The sequence below is a fragment of the Salminus brasiliensis genome, chromosome 19, assembly GCF_030463535.1.
Source record: "Salminus brasiliensis chromosome 19, fSalBra1.hap2, whole genome shotgun sequence".
Lineage (NCBI taxonomy): Eukaryota > Metazoa > Chordata > Actinopteri > Characiformes > Bryconidae > Salminus > Salminus brasiliensis.
In genome coordinates, this window is record NC_132896.1 from 21,058,670 (window position 1) to 21,079,066 (window position 20,397).

Below are 20,397 nucleotides of genomic sequence, written 5' to 3' on the forward strand. Positions count from 1 at the left end.
TGGTAATTTAGTGGAACAGCCTCCAAATTTGCTCTGCCATAAAGCCTAGCATGCATTTCATGGGCTTGGCTGGGTGGCCGTGTCAGCGGCCCTGTCTAAACAAAGTCGCAGACCTCATGTTCCTGTCACGAGGCAGCAGTCCATTAGGCACTGAGTGTGAGGGTTTGCTGCACAGACTTCCAGCGCATTGTTAGTCTTGATTTGCCCTGGACGTGCACCAAGAGCAGCGTGATCTCACTGACACATCAGACCTCAAGCTGTCCGAGTACACACTGAGGCTGACCAGACTCATTCTTTATCTCTCTCTCTCTCGCTCTCTCTCTCTCTCTGTCCTCTTCCCATGTTTTTCCAGCTGTTTAAGGAAGAGCTCTCTCAAGTCAAGGAGGGAATGAAGCACATCAATGACCTTGCCCATCAGCTAGCCATCTCCGACGTGCACTTGTCTATGGAGAACGCTCGGGCCCTGGAACACCTCAACAGCAGGTGGAAGCTGCTGCAGGTAGATCACATCCACCTCTAACCCTGCCTTGTTGTTTATGGTCCTTTTTTCAGAATAGGCCATAAAGAATGCAGAACACTGTGCTCAGGGCTAGAGTGCTCCTGTCTGCGGAAGTGGAAAGGTTGGATTAGAGCAAAACAATGAGAAATAAATGAGAAAATGTAATGGAAGGAGATTGTTTGTGAGTGAATGTAGACGTGTTGTTTATGTGATGGGAAAAGGAAGGAATCTAGACAAAGATGAACAATGAATCTGGTGAAGGAGAGTGTATGTGTGAGCATGTCTGTGTGTGTGTGTGTGTGTGTGATTTTCCTGTGTGAATACTGTGATAAATGTTAAATCCAACTCATTTGAATGGAACAATCTGCTCCTCCTGCTTGGGACCCACTCGTAGATGTAGTGCATTTTAAATTCTAATTCTCTAATATTTTTACTCTTAAATTATTTATGACCTCAGCTCCGGGTGAGTCTACTCAATCAGTTCAGCTCAACTACGCTGAATCCAAACACACTCTCTCACACACATACACACATAAGCACATACACAAAGACAGTGTTTCCAGTTGGCAAATGCCCTCAGTCTTGTGCAGAAATTTCCATTAATTAGCCATTTCCCATAGTGCACAGCGTACCGATTAGGCCGAGTGGTCTCTCACTGTTTACTCTGACCAGCAGAGACATGCAGTTTGTGTGTGGTGTGACTTTAACTTCGCATTAGGTTCTTGCAGGGCTAAGTGTCCTTGAAGTGCGTGAAAAAGAAAGAGTGCTCTGGGGTTTTAGCATCTGCATGACTAGATTTGCTGCCCGTTGTTTACATTTATGCTTTGACATCCTTCAATGATTTACACGGCAAATCCAATACCTCGTAAATTAACCGGGATTAGTTAAGCCAAGTCCCCAGGCAAGGGTGGAGTGAACAGAGAGAGAGAGCAAGCCCAGGGATTGATCGTGGTCTACATTTTGTGCGCTAAATTGCCACCTCTCTCTCTTATGTCTGGCTTTCCCTCCCAGCAACTGCTCTGTCCCCAGTGTAACACAGCCTTCCTGGCACATTTACTTCAACACAGCTATTGTCTTCACTTGAGCCTTTTTTCCCAGTCTCTTTCAAAGGACTGAGGGAAGGGGCTAGGGGAGAAGAGCGGGACTTGCTGCATCTGTAGCTCAGCCTAATTGCAGGAGAGGAGAGAGACTCTTGGTTGTTTGTGTGTGTTTCTACTTTTGTGTATGTGTGTGTGTGCGTGTTCTCAGAAGGGGGTTAAGGACAAGAATTGTAGAAGTGTCTCTTGTGATTCACCCCAGGGTACCCTCTCTCTCTCTCTCTCTCCCTCTCTCTCTCTCTCTCTCTCTCTCTCTCTTACTTTTCTCCGCAGGGTTCTGTTGAAGAGCGCCTGAAGCAGCTGCAGGATGCCCACAGAGATTTTGGCCCTGGATCACAGCACTTCCTCTCCAGTAAGAGCACTGTTTTGCTCAGGCTTGCACTGGGCCGCCTGCTGATCCATGAGTTGGGGCAGTACCGGGACAGAGATAACAGTCAGGGTCGTTATGGAGATCTGAGCTGCTAACTGTATAGGAATTGCTGAATTATAAAGGAGTGCGTTTGAGTCAGCGCTGTGGGCCATCATCTGGCTCCCTGTCACTCCATGGCTCCGGATCTACGTGGAGGGAATCCCACGGCGCATGCAAAGTGCTCCCCTCTGCACTGGCAGGGTTAGCTGAGAAAGCGGATCACACTAAACTCCTAGGCTGCTGCTGCTGCTGCAGCTGCTGATGAGCCGTGACTCTCTGGGAGCTGGAAACGACACGTGCATGGCTGTTACACAGATATCAGTGCTATATAGGCTGAAACAACTCAATAATTTAGAAGTGACAGCAGAGCTGGGTGCTCCAAGCATTTGTTTGCAACTTTTCACACTGCTGATTTTTTAGAAAAGAGTAAGGCCTCTTAGTTCATGGTGACACATGTTGCATAATGCAACATTAAATGTTATTGTATGTTTTAATAATGTATTATGTTATATTAAAACACCTAAGGGTATTTTTCCTCAAAATAGTCATAGGCTAATATTTCAGTCTCTATCATAGCGTATATGAATATGAATATTTGCTGGTCATCATCTTAAAAACATTTGATCCAAATGCTAGGGTGACCCTGTTTTGTTTTCAACAAAGAGGACACATACAGGTATCCACTGTAGTTGGGATGTTGTGGCTGGGATGTGGGGTTCAAGTAGGCCTAAGTTGTAGGACTGTGGCAGTGTGTATGTGTGAGGGTGGAAATACCTCTCAAATTATTCAACTACCGTATATTAATGAACATTAACATGGAAGCACTTACTCATTTAGCAAGAGCAGTAAATAGCTTTTATAGTCTATATGAAAAGGGTTAGGGTTAGGATTAGGGTTACCCCCCAAACCACCACATCCTAACTTTAGTGGACACCCATTTGTCCCCAGTGTCCCCTTTTTTTGAAAACAAAAATATGGTCACCCTAGATGTTATGATGATCAGCGCATGTTCAGCCAAGTGTGTCCAAACTTTTGACTGATGCTGTAAGTCTTAATATACATTTTCTCCAAATTAGGCCAGAGATTAATGTCAGATTTTGCAGATCTGGTTTGATTAAAGCCAGCAGATATTTGCATTGTATTGCATTTTGTGTTGTTTTAGTTGGAACTAAAGTGTGAATGCTGCCATTAAAACTCTGGTGTGTGCACCAAACAAACGACTGAAACCCCCTGTGCAGATGTGTCTCGGCCCGCTTCTAAACAAACTCTGCTGTAGTTCGATTAAACTACCAAAAAAGCTTTCATAGATTAACCGGTCTCTACATTCTTGTTGTTCTTATTTTTGCATTTGCCTATGCAAAATATCATTTTCCGCACTATTTTCTAAGATGTTTTAACACATAAGTGTATTATAATAATTATAATCTATTAATAGAACAGAATTTTTTATTTTACAACAACAGAGTTTTAGAGAACCTGACATACGCTCATATGACCGCACACATCAACTATATTACTCAAGGCCGTGTGTTGCACTTACCCTGCTTTGCCTTAGTGGAAGCAGAGCAGCCTTATTGGCTTCTGGATTGTGTATCACAGCGCTGAGACTTAAACGCCTTTCTCTTTCAATGAAAAACGAATATTTGTGTTCTCTGGGTTATTGACTGCGAATGGAAGGGCTGAAATTTGATCCTGATTCCCAGCTCTTGCTTTTCAGAGGTGTTCAGTGTCAGTGTTCAGTGTTCAAGAGAGCATTCACTCTGTTCTGAAAAAAAAAGAAACAAAGTTTCCTGTACTCTGAACACCTCTCAAGGTTGTATTTTGTCACTCCTTTGCATGACAGCAGTGCGCCTGGATGAACTTGACCCTGCCATTCAAGATTTAGCAAATAGCTTTTCATGCATGGCATGTTTGTGTGGCTGATATTGCTCTCTCTCTCCCTCCCTCTTCTGTTTCCCCATCTAGGTTCTGTGCAGATACCTTGGGAGCGTGCTATATCCCCCAACAAAGTGCCATACTACATCAAGTAAGTTCAGCTATGAGCCATCTGCAGTCAGTGCAGTCAGCGTGCATTTGCTGCCTGCAAGACAAACCAGTAGTGAAGAGTGTCTGGCTATCTAGCTGAGAGAGAGGAGAAAGGTTCCTGAAAACACAATTACTGCTCCCTGGTGCAGAAGATTATTGCGCTGTGATACAAATAATATTTGACCACGGCGAGCCTTTGTCATGTGCTCTGCTGTGTTTCGCAAACCTTTTCTGTTCCCACAGATATCAGTCAGTCAGCCTTGAATAGGGACATTAATGGCTGTTGTCTTTTAAGGGAAGGTATTGGGTTTGGTCTCTCTGCTTTGTTCGGCTCATCGATATTTCTCTGTGGCATTTGTTTTCCGAACTGGAATCCATCAGTGCATCTCTACACTGCCTCTAGCTGTGGCTTTTGATGCCCTGCATGTCTGTGGTGGTTTTTATGGGCCGCACAAGTGGGCCACAGGAGGGAGGTACAGATGGACATTGTTTGTCGCCGGCCGATCAATGTAAGCTCTTCTCAGGTAATTATGAGCGAGTGAATGGCCCTGCAGCCACTGGCAAACTGCCTGCTGTGAGCAGGCTTGGCTATATATTTGTTCTCGTTATTAATTAATTTGATATCTCTGTCACCATGCGTCTTGTGCATTGCTGCAGCTGTTGCGGATGCAGCAATAAAGGTACAGAGTGGATTTGACCATGTCGTTTGTAATGTTAGCGCCTAGTCTGGTATTGAATTCTTCTGGAAAACTTTTGTGATAGTAGTTGTAGTTCTCTCCCACTCTCTCTCTTTTACTTACACCTCTTTGATTCTGTAAGATTATTTGAACAGTAGTAGTCTTCCGTGTAGCTCAGTGACTTGTAGCGCACCCACTCGTGTCAGTAAAGATTGCAGATTTGTAGATACTATTCTATAATATCTTTGTTTTCTGTTTTCTGTGTTTTTTCTCAAGTCTGTGGCATATGTGGAAAAAACGTAAAGTACTATGCTGCGTAACGAACAACATTCAAATCTAGAGCAATGTCGCTTCCAGCAGGTTTAAGATAATGTTACTAGAAGCGACTCGTAATTGTGGTTATCATAACGAATGTCACATAATCAGTTTGTATTGTGTGTAGGATTACAGACAAGTAAGTGTGGACTTCACCCCAGAATCCAAGCCCCTAAAACTTTTAGAATAAAAATGCTAGCTGTTTCATGTTGATGTGTAAATCGAGCAGCCACTCCCATCTCTATCATGTGTGTAGAGAATTCTTCCATTGCAAACTGGTCCAAAACTGGTCCAAACCCTGTCGGGATAGTACTGTTGTAGTACAGTGCTGACCTTTGTGTGTTCTCTACCTCCCTTTTCATTTTATTTCTCTCTACAGCCATCAGGCTCAGACAACCTGCTGGGATCATCCAAAGATGACAGAATTGTACCAAGCTCTGGGTAGGACAATTAAATTTATGACCACCCCAATCCCCCCCTCCCAAAACTCCCAAAACACACAGGGCACACATATATCTTGTTCACACACTAACATACACTTCAACACCTTTTCCCTCATTATAGTCCCTTCCCCTCACTAAGACACTTCTCTCATTAGCCACCATATGATTGCTTTGCCTGCTCTAATTAATAGTGATTAAAGGGCATTTTCTGTGTGTGTTAATTGATGCATTGATGCGATCAGAGAAGCTATGCCACAAGCATGATCCCACCCGAGTGACTCATTCCTTTTTGTTTGTGTGCAGAAGAGAGAGTTCTTGTCAAAGGTGTATAGATGCTTCTGTGGGCCCTCTTGTCTAAATGTTCCTTTTGTCTGTGTTTGTCTGTTCTTTTCTTTTCTTTATCTTCCTCCCATGCTATCACTCTCACAGCGGACCTGAACAACATCAAGTTCTCTGCATACCGGACGGCGATGAAGCTGCGGCGAGTGCAGAAATCTCTGAGACGTACGTGCACAGGAACGCTCCTCCTTTGCTTGGTAGCCACTCTACCTTGCCCTTTCTCTCACCTGCCTCTGCCGAATGTCCTCTTCCACTCTTATAGTGCATCAGTCATCGATTAGTTGCGGACAGGGCTCAGCCTGCTCCGTCAGTTTCATTAGGGCCCAGTGATTTTCGTACGGCCTAATTAAGCCTAATAATTGTCGCGATTATGCCTCTTATAGGGAGGTAATTAAACAGTCTGGATGAAGAATTGGATGAACTAGTGATCCTCCAGAGTCAGGATTGGCAGGCTGAAGTTTATCTGCTGCTGCCCAGGCAGGAGCCCACTCTCTTGGGTATGCGCCAGGTTGACTGCTCATGACCCTTTCGCCCTAGATAGGCGCCATCCAGCAGCACACACCTGCTTGGAGCACAGCCGTCTCTTTCATGCTTGTCTACCTCTCCTCCCTCGACCCCCTTCAAGAGTTAAATAAATAATACTGCATAACATGCAGCGCACTGCTAAGACAGCCTTCGTTTCTCTTTATCTCTCCTCATCCCCTCCCTCTTTCTTCCCTTTCGTTCTCTCTCTCTGGGGCGCTTGCTGTCTTGTTCTCACTTTCTCATGCCCTCTTTCCCTTTCCCTCTCTTTATTTCTCTCTCTGCTGGACCGCTAGTCCATGTCATTAAGAGAATTAATTACCAGGCTGGCATAGCAACTCTGCAGTTTGCTGTGCTAGCTGGCCGTGATTGAAGAAGCCTGCATAGAAAAAACATCCACCAAGGCCTTTTAGTGTCTCTAAGACCATCCCTGAAAGCACTCCAGCCACTATCCCTCTATATGTCATCTCATTATCTTATTATCCAATTAGGCATGACAGTGGACAGCTTTAAATCTATAGCCTGTCTGGAATGGCCTGGGAAAATGACTTTAGAGCAGGGAAATTGAATTAGATTGCACTCTGCTCGCATAATCCACACCCTGAAGTTTTAAAAGGTGCAACAGGCTAGTAAAAAAATAGTGTTTGTTATATTTGTGTGTGTATTTGTGCGCATGGCTGTGTGTGTAGTGGATCTGCTGAAGCTGACAAGTGTGACCGAGGTGTTTAGGGAACAGGAGCTGCAGCATGGAGAGTATGTGATGGACGTGGTGGAGGTGATCCACGCCCTCACTGCCCTGTATGAAAGACTGGAAGAGGAGCGATCTGTACTCATCAATATCCCTCTCTGCGTAGATATGTGCCTCAACTGGTTGCTCAACGTCTATGACAGGTGCTGTCACATTGCCACACCGCCTCTGACGTGTTCCTGCTTGACATGCTTTGACCTTGTGACCTCCCACACCCGCTTACGCACATTTATCATCCAATCACGCCCACTTCACCTTCGGTCGCCTGTCAAGGTTAGGGCTCCTGCCCCCCACTGCTCTGATCGGTGGCTTGATTTAAGGCACTCTTTCATATTAAGGCTGTGTGTTCTCTGTGCGCCTGTGAAGTGAATTAGATCATGACAAAGGCGAAGGAAAATCAAGACAGGCAGGCAGCCAATCAGAGCGTGTGGGACAGTTAAAAGCTCCCCTGCTTGATCTCCCTGCCAAAGCTCTTGACTGAAAATGTTAGGTAGTTGTTTCAGCGAATACAAAAAAGGCAAAACAACCTTGCAGTTATTTATTTATTTTTATTTTTTTTCCTATCCATCATAAATTTGTTTAGCAGCTCTTAACTATCTGCTGCTAATGGCTGGAAATGACTGTTTTCACCCCACGCATAAATTGCGATAATTGCTTTTTTTGTTTTGCGATAAACACAGGGAGAGAATGAGAATGAGCTGGGTGCAAGGGAATGATAATCACCAGTTCCCAGTCAGACAAGAGAACGGAACAAGCTGGAGAAATGTTCATTTTCGGAAAAACAGCCCTGGCGGGGTGATTTTTCCTCATACCAAGCAAAGGAGTACTTTGTAGCATGACACAGAATTGGTGCAGTATTTCTGGTTCTTGCTCAAAAAATCTAAATGTGTTCACTATTGTTGGGGTAAGTCTCCCTAGAGCACCACACCCCCCTCACTCCGATCTGTTTCAGGCATATCCCATTTCCCTAAGCCTTGGTACATGGTATAATTTTGGACTATTTAAACTAGATCCATCACATGAGTGATTCAGTTAAGGGGATTCAGTACACTCTGCATCAGGCTCTCTCGCTCATAGCGCTTCCAGCTGACTGCACCTATTCACCGTCTTGGCTATAAAAGGTTTTGGTAATGCCTTGGGCTCAGTCACTTGCGCATTGGACTATTATGGCCCCCCATTTCACTATGCTATAGTCCTCTCACTCTTTGCTCACTCTCATGAGCTCAGTCACCTTAGTCAAGGTACACTGGCCTCATCCAGGGGCCAATTCCATTCTCTTGAGCAGTTATTTTTAACAGTCCTGTGCACCCATTGCCCTGTATTTCTTTAACTAGTCCCTGCACCAACACACTTTATTCAGTTCATCAGCTAATTATCAGTACTCTGTGCCCTGGATCAGAAATGTTGGGGAATGGGTTAGTTGAAACTATGCAGAACAGAGGGTCCTTATGACTGGCTGTGAAAACCAGTTCATTTTCATTTACTTATTTGAGCTCCTTTCCAGTGTCTGTCCCTCTCATTTCTCTAATTATGTGTTTTACATGGCATATTACACCTGGTACATCCACTTCAGTACATCAACACTTGCAGTGCTTGAGTCCAGTTAGATGTGCCCCCTCACCTTTAACTCCATATACATTTGTCATCCACTCCATATACTTTGTCACTCCCCACTCACTGTCCACTTTATTAGGTGTGTTGTATACACTGACCATCAACAGTTTTTTTTTTTTTCAATTTCTCGCTGTGACACAATTTTGCTCCATCCTTACGTGTTATTAATGTTTCTTTACTAAGTCTTGCATGGAGGTTAGGTTGGACCAGCAGTTTTGGAAACTTCTTTTGCAGTTCTATGTTTTTTTTGTGCTAATGTCCTCATAGTTGCCTTAGTTGCCTGAGTTTCTTTTAGTTTGCGAGTGTGGAAACTTAAAAGTGTGTTATTGTGTATGAAAGATTACCCAGTTTAAAGCTTTAAACATCTGTTCCTTTGTGTTCCTTGCAGCGGTCGCAATGGTAAGATGCGGGTGCTCTCTTTCAAGACAGGGATAGTGAGCCTATGCAATGCGGATGTCCAAGAGAAATACAGATGTGAGTAGAAGTCAACCATACATGCAGCACAGCCTTTAAACAAAGCTTTGTTTTTGTGCATAAATATATATATATATACATATATGCACAAAAACAAACTTTATATATATATACATATAGCTCTGTCTTTGGGGCCTGTTCAGAATTCAAAAGTACAGATTTGTGTTTCCTCATGTATTCCTAACAAATGTTCTAATGTGTTGATTTTTATCCCCACATGAAGAGTAAAACATATATACAGACATACACACACACCCACATATATACACATGAACATATGCATGCACACACACACACACACACACACACACACACACACACACATTCACTTAGCCTAATGGAGACAACACTTCAATAATGCTGAAAGCATTTCTGTTTGTTTCACTAAAACACAAAGCCTGTGCTTAGCCTCCAGGTCTTCATCGACTCTTTTGTGAGGTGCTTCCTTTGTCCTTTTTTTCCATTCACGCTTGTGCCCTTATATTTCATGTCTAGCTATGCCATGGAAGAGTTTTTTATAGGGTCTGTCTAGCTACTTTTACATATGCAACCTTGTTAATACGCGCACATGAGAATTACATGCCATTCAGAAAGGCTAGTAGTCAGACAGCAGGAGCAGAATTCGGCCCAGTGGGTCAGAGGCACGCCCACTTACTGTCAGCACACCATCTGTTAACCGCCATAAAAAACTCAGCAGCTCCGTGTGATGGGTTTTATACTACTATGGAAAGAAAGAGGAGTTGAAAAAAGTCTCTTTTTCTTCTTTGGCCTGTTCAAGCTAGAGATGGCATGACATTTTTTCTACTTTTGATATTGAAACATTCTACTACCCAGAAAGAACCACAGGGCTAACAACATCACATCACACAGTGTGGGCTGTCACATTTGTTTTGAGCTTTGTCAACAAGCTTGAACAGACAAAATGCACCACCAATGCTGTAGAGCTGCATTTTAAAAAGCCAGTAGAAAGACCTAAAGCTTTGTTAAACAAATGTAAAACCTTAAGTTTAATGTACTTAAGATACTAAACATGTATGTTAGAACAACATATACAAATACATTCCCCTATTGGCTATTATTGATATATCAAATACATTGGCAGTATAATCTTGTGGTAATGCAAGAGTAAACACTGCAGTACTCATCCAGCATATAGTCACACTCAGTAGGACAGAAATAACCTACCCTTAGAACCTACACAGGCCAGGCAGTCAACCATTGTATAATTTATTAATGTATACCTAAAAGAGGGTAACCTGGGAATAATGACTACACACTGTTGGGGAGTGAGGTGGCCTAATAGAGACATGTCCAGTATCCAAATAGATAGTGCCTGTTCTGAAAGGACTAACCCATGACAAACCGAATGAGAGCAAAAGCATTTTCACGTTTTGACTATGCAGTTGGACCTTGTTGTACCTTTGAGCGTACATTTTCATTGTTTGTACCTCAACAATAATGTGTAATGTGATTTCCTTAAAATATTATCATTCTTGCACTTGCATTGTTTAATGTTTAAATTTTGCTAAGATTCTCTCGTTAAGTAGCTTGATCTAAAACTAGCTAGCAGCTCTGCCCCGAGGTATGCTAGCATTGAGGTTGACAAGTTATACTAGCACTCAAGGTGCTAAGAAAAGACGCAAGGTGTCTGGGTACTTGCATCATTGTGCAATCAAGTGTCTGTATTTTTGTGTGTCTCTGGGGTGAAGAGGCATCTGCTTCATAAGATGATATGTAAAATGTAAAGGATGGTTGAATGTTACCATGCAGAAACAGCTGTGCAAAGACCTGAAATCACCTCTAAAGGCCTCTTTAATGATGCTGCAAGTATAACTGTAACAATACCACCTTCTTCCTCGCAGCACAGCACACTACACTACACTACACCAGTAAGAGTCTGTGGGCAAGACTTCTGAAGCTGTGTGATTCAAATGCACACCAGTTAAAGTCCAAACGCTAATGAGTAGTATGCGTAATTAATCACACATATTACAGGCAATAGTAGCTTGATTAGGACAGGGAGCAGGGAACAGACTTTCCGTCACTGTGTGGGTGAAATGTGAGTTTAAAAACGGATTTTGTTTGCATGTGTGCCAAGGGAGATGGACGCTCCCTGCTTCCAGAGTCACACTAATTCTGCAGAGTAGCAAAAGTGATGTAAACCACTACAATCTGCAGAGTGCACGATACATAGTCTGCCTCTCTGCGTACAAAAATCCCTATGGCAAGGATTCAAAACTGGTATTAGCAGCCTCACTGGCTCCCTTGAGACTACCCTCCGTGCAGAAGGGAGCTCCACCTGGAAATCAGTGAGACAGAGGGATTCAGTGCCAAATAGAGAGCAATTTTAAAGAGGGATGTTTAAAGTACCCCAGTTTGTACTAGAAGACTTAGATATATGTGGCTATATGAAATATGCTACCTAGTATTCAATTACACCTGTTCCCTGAGCAGATATGTGTACAAACAGCAGCACCTACACCTGTAATATCAGAAGAATTGGCTAACTGTCTAACCTTGGACTTCCACTGAAAGTCTTGATAATCTAATATATGTTTTATCTGTGGAGTTAGAGAACATATCTGTAAGGCAGTATAACATTTGCAGTGTTACAGTATGTGTGTGTGTATGTGTGTGTTTTAGATTTATTCAGACAGGTATGTGGGCCAAATGGTTTGACGGATCAGAAGCACCTCAGCCTGCTGCTCCATGAAGTCATACAAATCCCGCGCCAGCTGGGTGAGGTAGCAGCCTTTGGGGGAAGCAACGTGGAGCCCAGTGTCCAGAGCTGCTTCCGCATGGTGAGCCTCAAGCAGCCTATGGAAAAGATTTTGCACAAGAAATAATCTCTTTCTCTTGCTCTCTCTCTTGCTCTTTCATTCCTTGTCTTTCTTATTTGTCTTTCCCAGTCCCCCTTTTTTCTCATTCTTTCTTTGTTTCATCTCTCTCTCTTTCTGTTTTCTCTCTACTACATGCATACTTCATTTTAAGCTTGCCCTCCACTGTCTCTTTTACCTCTCTGCTGGATTGTTGTCATAGGTCTCATCTCAGTAGACTGGCGCAGCTTTCGTGGGTGGAAGCTCAATAGTAGGAGTAGAGATGTGTGTCTTGGAGAGAGAGAGAGAGAGAGAGAGACAAAGAGAAATGTAAAGGATAAAAGAAAATAAACAGGATTGTTAAAAAATTTGAAAAGGAAAAGGCTCTCTGTTCTCAATTTCTTTTGGTTACAAGTTTAAAGCGTTTCAGAGCGGAAGCTTTAAATAAAGTCCTCCTTTAGGGGTACTTAGGGTCACTCTTTTGCTCCCATTAATTCCCTTTTGATTTTGCAAGGAATTTCCCTGAGGGCAGAGAAAAATAATAAAATGTGGGAATACACTGTGCTTCTCGCTCTGGCCTGATTTGGAGATTTAAATGAATAGTTTTTCCACAAAAAAATACATTCTCCAGTTTTTGAAACAATATTGGTAGGGCTCTTTTAGGTGAAATTGGTTCTTTTGTACTAAGTGTAAAAATTACCTCCTTACACTTTCATGAGAAAAAAAACTACAACTATGTCCCATTTTTGTAGTGGCCTTGCTCAACCACAAGTAAAAACAAAACATTTTAATGACCATCATGCTCAGGCAGTTGTTGTTCTAGACACCATGTGCTTTGCAGGAAATATCACCAAATATTAGCTTGATTGCTAGTATTCTGCACATTGGTACCTATTCTGTTTTACTTAGAGGCAAGATACAGCACAAAAGACCACCTAAATTGTTTCAAATTCTTTGAAAAATGGAAAAGGAGATGTTTTGTAAACTGTAAAACTGTAAAACTGTACTTTGAATGTCAAGACATGTGTACCTGTGAATGATCTAGAATGACATGGTCTATCGAAGATGTACCAGTGTCTTCATTATACAGAAAGCACAGTCACAACTAAAGGTCATTGTCTTCCCAGTATGTAAAGCCCCCTGCAGTTGTCTACAATTTGTCTTTACCTAAATATGACTGTTATTCTAAAACCACCACCAACATCAGCTTCCTGGAATCTAATGGCATTTAGCCTCATGTGTGAACTAATTATGGGCTCTGTGCTGGGTCTACTGGTGTTTGGAGAGTGGCCTTAAACTTATAATTCTTGATTCTCTTGTCATTCCTTAATTAAATCCTCCCCATTCAAGAGCATGACTGTGATACCAGCCATGAGTAATTAAATTCCATTCTTTTCCACATTTGTTCTATTTCAGGGTTTTTATTAGCAGATGAAATAGTACTGTAGTGTCAATCAGAACTTCCCAAATTGCCAATTTATCACCTACTGCATTAATAAAGTCAAGCTGATAAAGTGGTGCAGCTGAGCTTGGCTAGGGAGTAACAGAGAGAATTGCAAGTGTCTTTATGTGTGGTGAGGAGGGGGGCCTGGAGGGGGGATGGAAAGGATGGATTTGAGGTAGATTTGAGGTTCTTGATAATTGAAAAGCCTGATTATCTAAAATGTGTTGTGAGACTCACAACAATGAGGGCAGAACACAAAGACCCACAAAAACATGAGGTTGGCAGTGAAAGCACCCCAGAGAGAGCGGTGTGTTGGCAGAGTCAGGCAGCAGGGGGAAAAGCAGAAAAGAGAGTGAATGGAAAATCAAAAGAAAGGAAAGTCATCAGGCCTTGAGGGAGATGCAGTGTGATGTGTATGGGGATAGATTTGTCCCTAGCAGCAAGCAGCATCATGTTTTCTTATTCTGTTTTTTGTATAAGAAAAAGTATCTTTGGTATCTGGGCAAGAGAGAGAGAAAGGGGAGAGTGTCCTCTCTTCCCCTTGCCTTCCTCTTTCCAGTGCAGGTCTTTTGTACTCGCTGTGATGAGGAGATCAGTGACTGTGGCTGTCCCAACTGATGTGGGAGCATTAGGGTGCCTACACTGAATATGTCTGTCTGCAGTAGATGGGGGGTTTAGCACCATGGACAACAATCCTGAAGCAGCAAAGCAGTCTGACATTACAGTGTGCATTCCAAAACCTTACCACCGTCATAAAATCAAGATCAACATTTGGTGTACAGGTTTTGTGGGGAGGGGGGTTCTGAAATCAACACAGTTCAAAATGATCCATACATGGTCAAACATGTAAATACACACCTTTAGATATTAATTCTGAGGTGCTAAAATTTTCAAAATGTTTCTTAACTTGCCAAGACCTTATAACTTCTTGTTAGTGATCATCATTGACTACAGGTGGTAGCTTCTATGTGCATAATCCACGTTTGTTTGACCACTCTTTGGATTGAAAAACATACTGCAATGGTATAACCCAAGGAGCTCAGTAGAGAATTGAGTAGGCCTCAGTACAACTCTTTGGATGGTGTTGCCACTTTGCCACGGTCTGGAAGAAGATCCAATTCCACCCTTGGCTGAAACAAATTAGGATTTGGATGGTCAGGAACAACCCAATAACCATCAAAGTACAGGCCTGCCATTAACTGGAAGCTCCTGGAAAGGAGTGTCACTGTCTACAGTCAAGTTAAAGTCAAAGGACTATCACAGAATTCTTGAGCATAACCCTAAACCATCAGCTAAATGGTTGAAACTTTAACACAATTGGCCGTTCGAACAGGATGATAAGAAATGAATAAAGCAAGCTAACATTAAAGTTTTATAATGGTTCTCCCAAAGTCCTAAACCTTATCGAAAACATGTGGACTGTGCTTAAAGGTGGGGTTTGTGTCAGAAAACCAACAAATTTAACTGACCAATTTTGCCAAGAAGAGTGGTCATTCTACCAATTCTGATGTATATTTTTGACCCAGTTGATTTCAGAAAACCCTACAAAAATGAAAGATGATGGACACCTTCATTCTGCCCCAGATACAAGAACATTTAAAATAAGCAATTGAAAGCCCAATTTTGGCATGACATTTATGTCCTTAATTGAATGTATGTAAACTTTCAACCATAACTGTACACTTAGACCTATAATAGCTTGCATGCACACGCACACACATTTTCAGGAGGTGCCACACTTTAGTGGCAGCTACGGGCCATGCAAGATACATTCACGTTAATTATGGCTCTTTGCCTGGGCTACAAAGAGGGCCCTGGGGAAATAAACCTTTTAATGCATCTTTGATGCGCATTTAATGAGAATTTACCACATTACAGATTTTTTCAGCGCCTCACGACTCACTCTTTTATTGAGCTTCCTTCCTGTCATCCTCTCCTGCTGTGACCCTGTAATATGCGTCAGGTTTTACTCGTAGTGCCTTACATAACGTTTCCAGTGTTTTCTGTAACAATGTGTTATTTTAGTCATGGGTTATTCTTGGTGCTAAATGTCTTTTTTTCCTAATCCTCAGGCTTTGTAGTTCCTTATTTTATAATAAGCTCACTGGACATAAATGAGCTGTGTGCATCCTTTGTTTTCAAATGCTTTGTTAAGCATCCCCTTTCCTCAATAACAGCGTCAATCCTGTCACATAAGGATTACACCAGTCACTGGGGATAGTTCCTGTCCATTTTTAGCCCGCTCTTCCATAGACTGGGTGGAAAGACATTTCAGCTAGATTTTACGTGTCCCTGCTTTAGCAGGTACCCTCATGTTCTGGATTGAGATTTGGGATTAAGGTCTAATGTTTTTGCTGATCAGTTAAAGTGATCAGCATTGTTTTTCACATTATGTCCATTGAAGCATTCACACAAAGATTTGGACCTACACATGGCATCCTGGAATGTGAGAGTGTTAGTGTTGTGTTCTGTTTGGATATAAAGCAAGTCTTTACTTGACAAGTCTGGTGCTGTGATTAAGGCACACTTGTTGAGATAAAGGTGCTTCTAAAGGTTCTTTGAGAAATGCCATCGATGAACCATGTTTGTAATAGAGATGTGTGAGTGTGAAGAACATTTTAAAGGTTTAAAGGACCAGCACTTCATATAAAGTGTCTTTACCAATTTGGTTCATGGTTCCATTTGAAGCACCTTCATCTGTAAGAGTGCAAGGGGACACGCATGGGACTAATTTTATTGGGCTGGGGAGCAGATGTCATATGACACTTTCTGGCAAGTACCTGTCAGTGCATGGGTAGGCTGATGGGTATTATTCAGATAATATAATTGGCAGTTCATGGGGTTATGGGCATGCAGCCATTTGCATTGTATCTGATTGTATGTGACATTTCCATTTTCTGCTTCTTTCTTGCCAGGCCCCAGGGAAGCCAGCTATCGAGGTTTCTCACTTTCTGGAGTGGATGAGCCTGGAACCGCAATCAGTGGTGTGGCTTCCTGTACTGCACCGCGTGACAGTAGCTGAATCTGCCAAGCACCAGGCACGCTGCTACATCTGTAAACAATGCCCCATCAAGGGCTTCAGGTGGGCTTCGTTCCACAAACCCCTTTTTACACTATGTGATTTTCAACAAAGTTTACATGCCCATGTGAAGGTTTTTCTGTGGCCACATGTTTATCTGGAGCACATCTAGATTCATCCTTCTTCCTCTGTTTTTGTAGTAATAACTAGAGGGCATGATGTGTGCATTGTAGATAACAAACAATAACAGAATTTTATAAAACATGCTCTCTATTTACTGCTGTCTGCCATACTGTAGGTACCGAAGTCTGAAACAGTTTAACGTAGACATCTGCCAGATGTGTTTCCTGACCGGCCGAACAACCAAAGGCAAAAAGCTACACTACCCCATAATGGAGTACTACACCCCGGTATGTCCGCATCCTGTGCCTGCACACACATACGCTGCTTACAGTACGAATCCATTTGCTTAATCACTTTCTCATGGTTGTATATCACTGTGGTACTCTTAAGTGGGACTGCCTTGGTCTGCAGCTGCTGCTTGGCTGGATATGAACTGAGCTTGGAGGCACACAATTATTTTGTAGATAAAGAGAGAGAGAGGCCTGTAGGAGAATTGTGTATCTAAAGGTTACTGAAGATGAACTACGGATGTTTGTTTTTCTACTTCCTTTTCATTTGCTTGCCCCATTTTTGTCTAATTCACCCTTCTCATCCCCTCCCCTCCCTTTCACGTTTTCTCTTTATCTCTCCCTCATTCTCTTTTACTCTCATCTCTTCCCTTATCACTTCTGTAATGACCATGCAGACCACCTCAGGGGAGAAGATGCGGGACTTTGCAAAGACTCTTAAGAACAAGTTCCGATCAAAGCAGTACTTCAGCAAACATCCTCAGAGAGGCTACTTGCCTGTGCAGACGGTCCTGGAAGCAGAGAGTGGCGAGACGTGAGTGTGTGTCACACAGCTAGAGGACCATTTAAAAAAAACACATTGGGTCTGCTAGTAAGGGGCTGTGGCTGTTAGCCCTCCTGATGATGAGTGATTGCTTTTAGATTGAGTAAGTAAAGAGTGTGTTTTGTCAAACAAGTACTTAGTTGATCAACAGAGAGCAAAGAGAGGGAGTTCTGTGTGTCATTATGGTGTTGGTTTCACCATACACACACGCACACACGCACACACAGATCTAATGAGCCCCCATGCCAACGTTTTGATATGTGCTTGTATATGTGTGTTCTGGCAGGCCTTGTTCCTCTCCCAGGCTACCTCATGCGGACACACACAGTCGGATTGAGCACTTTGCCAGCAGGTAAGAGGCTTGTCACGTGCAGGCAGCGCTCACGCCTTTCGCCTGCACTCAACCCACCACCAGCAACCCATCCTTCGTGCTCTGATTAGATTATTGATCCACTCTGCATGGACACACTGCTAAAAACAGCAGAGCCATTTACTCTACACAAACACTTCAGAACAACAGCAAAGAAAGAGAGAAAGAGACAGACGCAGCGGGGTGGACAGGGTCAGTTGCTTTCCAGTAGCCAGAATGAGAGCTGTGTGCAGTGAGTCTTGGGGCATTAGAGAACTGCCAACTCAGATCAGTGTCTGCTCTGTCATTGCTGCGGAGGTTACGCACACTAACACTCATGAAACTCCTGCTCACTGTCTATACCCAAAGTAATATATACGGCATATATACACTAGCAGGATTTAAGGTTTGACTGGATTCTGTTACACAACAGTCAGTGTTGCAATGGAGCTAGATTGTGGAGATCCACAAGGTGCTATAGATTAGTGGTGCTTCACATCAGTGACATAGTGTGTGCTTGTTAAAGTAAAAAAACATAAACATAAAAGTGCAGATGTACATAGACACAGGAGAGTGTAATACAGTAATACGCTATAATACATAGACACACACAGAAGAATAGAACAGTAATACACTAATACATAGACACACAGTAGAGTGTAATACAGTTAAATAATACACAAACACTCTAAAAATGAGAGTAAAGCTTTATTTGAATAGGACACTTTAGAAGCTTGTTAGATACTTTAATTTCCTTTAATATAGTACTGAGCAATATAACCAATATTACTGTATTTGAACACTTTTTTGGACACTGTATTTGAACACTCACTCGATTATGATTAATGAATGATTATTTTAATAAACGATTATTTTAATGAGCAATGGACACAACATTTCTCTTTGACATAAGCTGCTCGAGGAGCTCAGTTGGCTCAGTGTTTGAGTTCTCCATGCTGCTTCCATGCCACAGACTGAACAGGACAGAGCTACATGACTACACACATGATAGTACATTCGTAAGAGAGCAGTACATAAACACACACAGTGGGGAAAGCATAAACGGTAGGACTGGGTGGTATCATAAAATATTTTTTACACTTGATTTTTTTATGATCCTGGAGGTTTCGCAGTATGTCACTGTATTTTTATTTATTTATTTATTTATTTTGCATACATTGGACTATATGTAGGGTTAATAATTTAAGAGTACAAGGAATATGAACAAAAATAAATATGTATACAATGAAAGCTTTGAGTGCTATAGGGTTTGCTTTGCCCTGCAAAATGACCCAAAATATGAAGTCATCATGAGCGAATGTGCATTAGCTACTGTTGCTTGCAATGCAGTACTAAGCGATTGTGCTGTGTGTGGTGCTAAATTATGCAGCGCTAAATTCCGTTCTGTACCGTCACCGTCTGTGACGTCTCATAATACCGACGGTATTATGGAGGCAGACCTCAGAAAAAATTAAAACAATATACACTTATTAACCGATATGGGCAAGACTATGTTGATTAGAGGTTCTTAATGTTTTTGTTTTAATTTTGAATTGGTTGCCCATCCACATTTTTACTAATATTCAACGAAATATCTATTAAATTCACCTTATTTTTCTCTAACTTTAACCTCAGACCAAACCTAAACCTAAACTTAATCCTGGTCCTATATGACATTTTATGGTGTGTTAGAATTTGTATGTACCATTTTATAATGATCTCTTAATACAGTTTGACTGACCTCGCTGATCATTTGACAAAGAGTCACTTTAAAGTACTTCAGTAAAATCATAATGTTGATATGTGTATAGTAGTAAACACTCGGAACTGATCACATATGTATTTACAGACTGCTTGTGTGAAATAAAACTTTTGTAGTGTCTTAAATGCACTATGATTTCATTTTTCTGTTATACGCTGATTAGCCTGATTCTCACTCTTGGTTTTGAACATAGTCCAGGTTTATTGGCAGTTTGTATTCAGTGCTAGTTAAAAACCTGAAAAGGCACAGCATACTGCTGCCTGTAAAACATAGCTTTTCAATTACCAGCTGTATTTGAAGAGTGGAGCATGCTGTGATAGTTCATTTTCTACATGGTGGCCCATGTCTGGTCAAAGCACTAGAGCTACAGATAATGCATGCTTTCATTTTCCAGTGTAAAACAGCTCTGCACTGCAGACATTTAAACTGCTTTGTTATCTTTGGAAAATACGACTCACTACGGCAGTTTGTAAATGATGTCCGCTTATGGATCGGACATGGTTCGGGATTATCCGTTAAAATATGTTGATCCAATTCTCTAGCAGTAATAAACAGTAATAAACACACCCAGGAATCAAATACTTTAATGCAAAGTAGTGCATTAAGGAGTAAAATGGCTACAAATGAATGAAGTGAGGTTTGCTTATGAATCACATTCTTTGTCTTCTGGTTCATCCTGCCTATGCACACACTCACAAACACACACAAAGATCAGAACCCTTTTGCCTGGCCCTTGGTACCACTCTGCCAGCCATGTCAGCAAACACTGCAATGCTGTTTCCACCATCTGAAACATTTTCCCTCTTTTCATCCTTCCTTCCTTCCTTCCTCCTTTCTGTCTCTCTCTTTGTCTCCATCTGTCTGTGTCTCTCCCTGCTGTCACATGCTTGA

General features: G+C 42.1%; 1 protein-coding gene across 6 annotated transcripts in view; it reads left to right on the plus strand.

The window, feature by feature from the left end:
• drp2 (dystrophin related protein 2) overlaps positions 1-20,397 on the plus strand; it is a 60,746-nt gene that overhangs the window by 20,724 nt on the left and 19,625 nt on the right. For all 6 annotated transcript variants that reach the window (XM_072664291.1, XM_072664292.1, XM_072664293.1 and 3 more), the window contains exons 5-16: positions 353-499; positions 1,870-1,948; positions 3,971-4,031; positions 5,402-5,463; positions 5,895-5,969; positions 7,016-7,217; positions 9,077-9,162; positions 11,806-11,963; positions 16,338-16,504; positions 16,740-16,851; positions 17,250-17,386; positions 17,682-17,747. In XM_072664291.1, the coding sequence (XP_072520392.1) occupies positions 353-499; positions 1,870-1,948; positions 3,971-4,031; positions 5,402-5,463; positions 5,895-5,969; positions 7,016-7,217; positions 9,077-9,162; positions 11,806-11,963; positions 16,338-16,504; positions 16,740-16,851; positions 17,250-17,386; positions 17,682-17,747 (1,352 nt within the window). The remainder of the gene's footprint in view (positions 1-352; positions 500-1,869; positions 1,949-3,970; positions 4,032-5,401; positions 5,464-5,894; positions 5,970-7,015; positions 7,218-9,076; positions 9,163-11,805; positions 11,964-16,337; positions 16,505-16,739; positions 16,852-17,249; positions 17,387-17,681; positions 17,748-20,397) is intronic.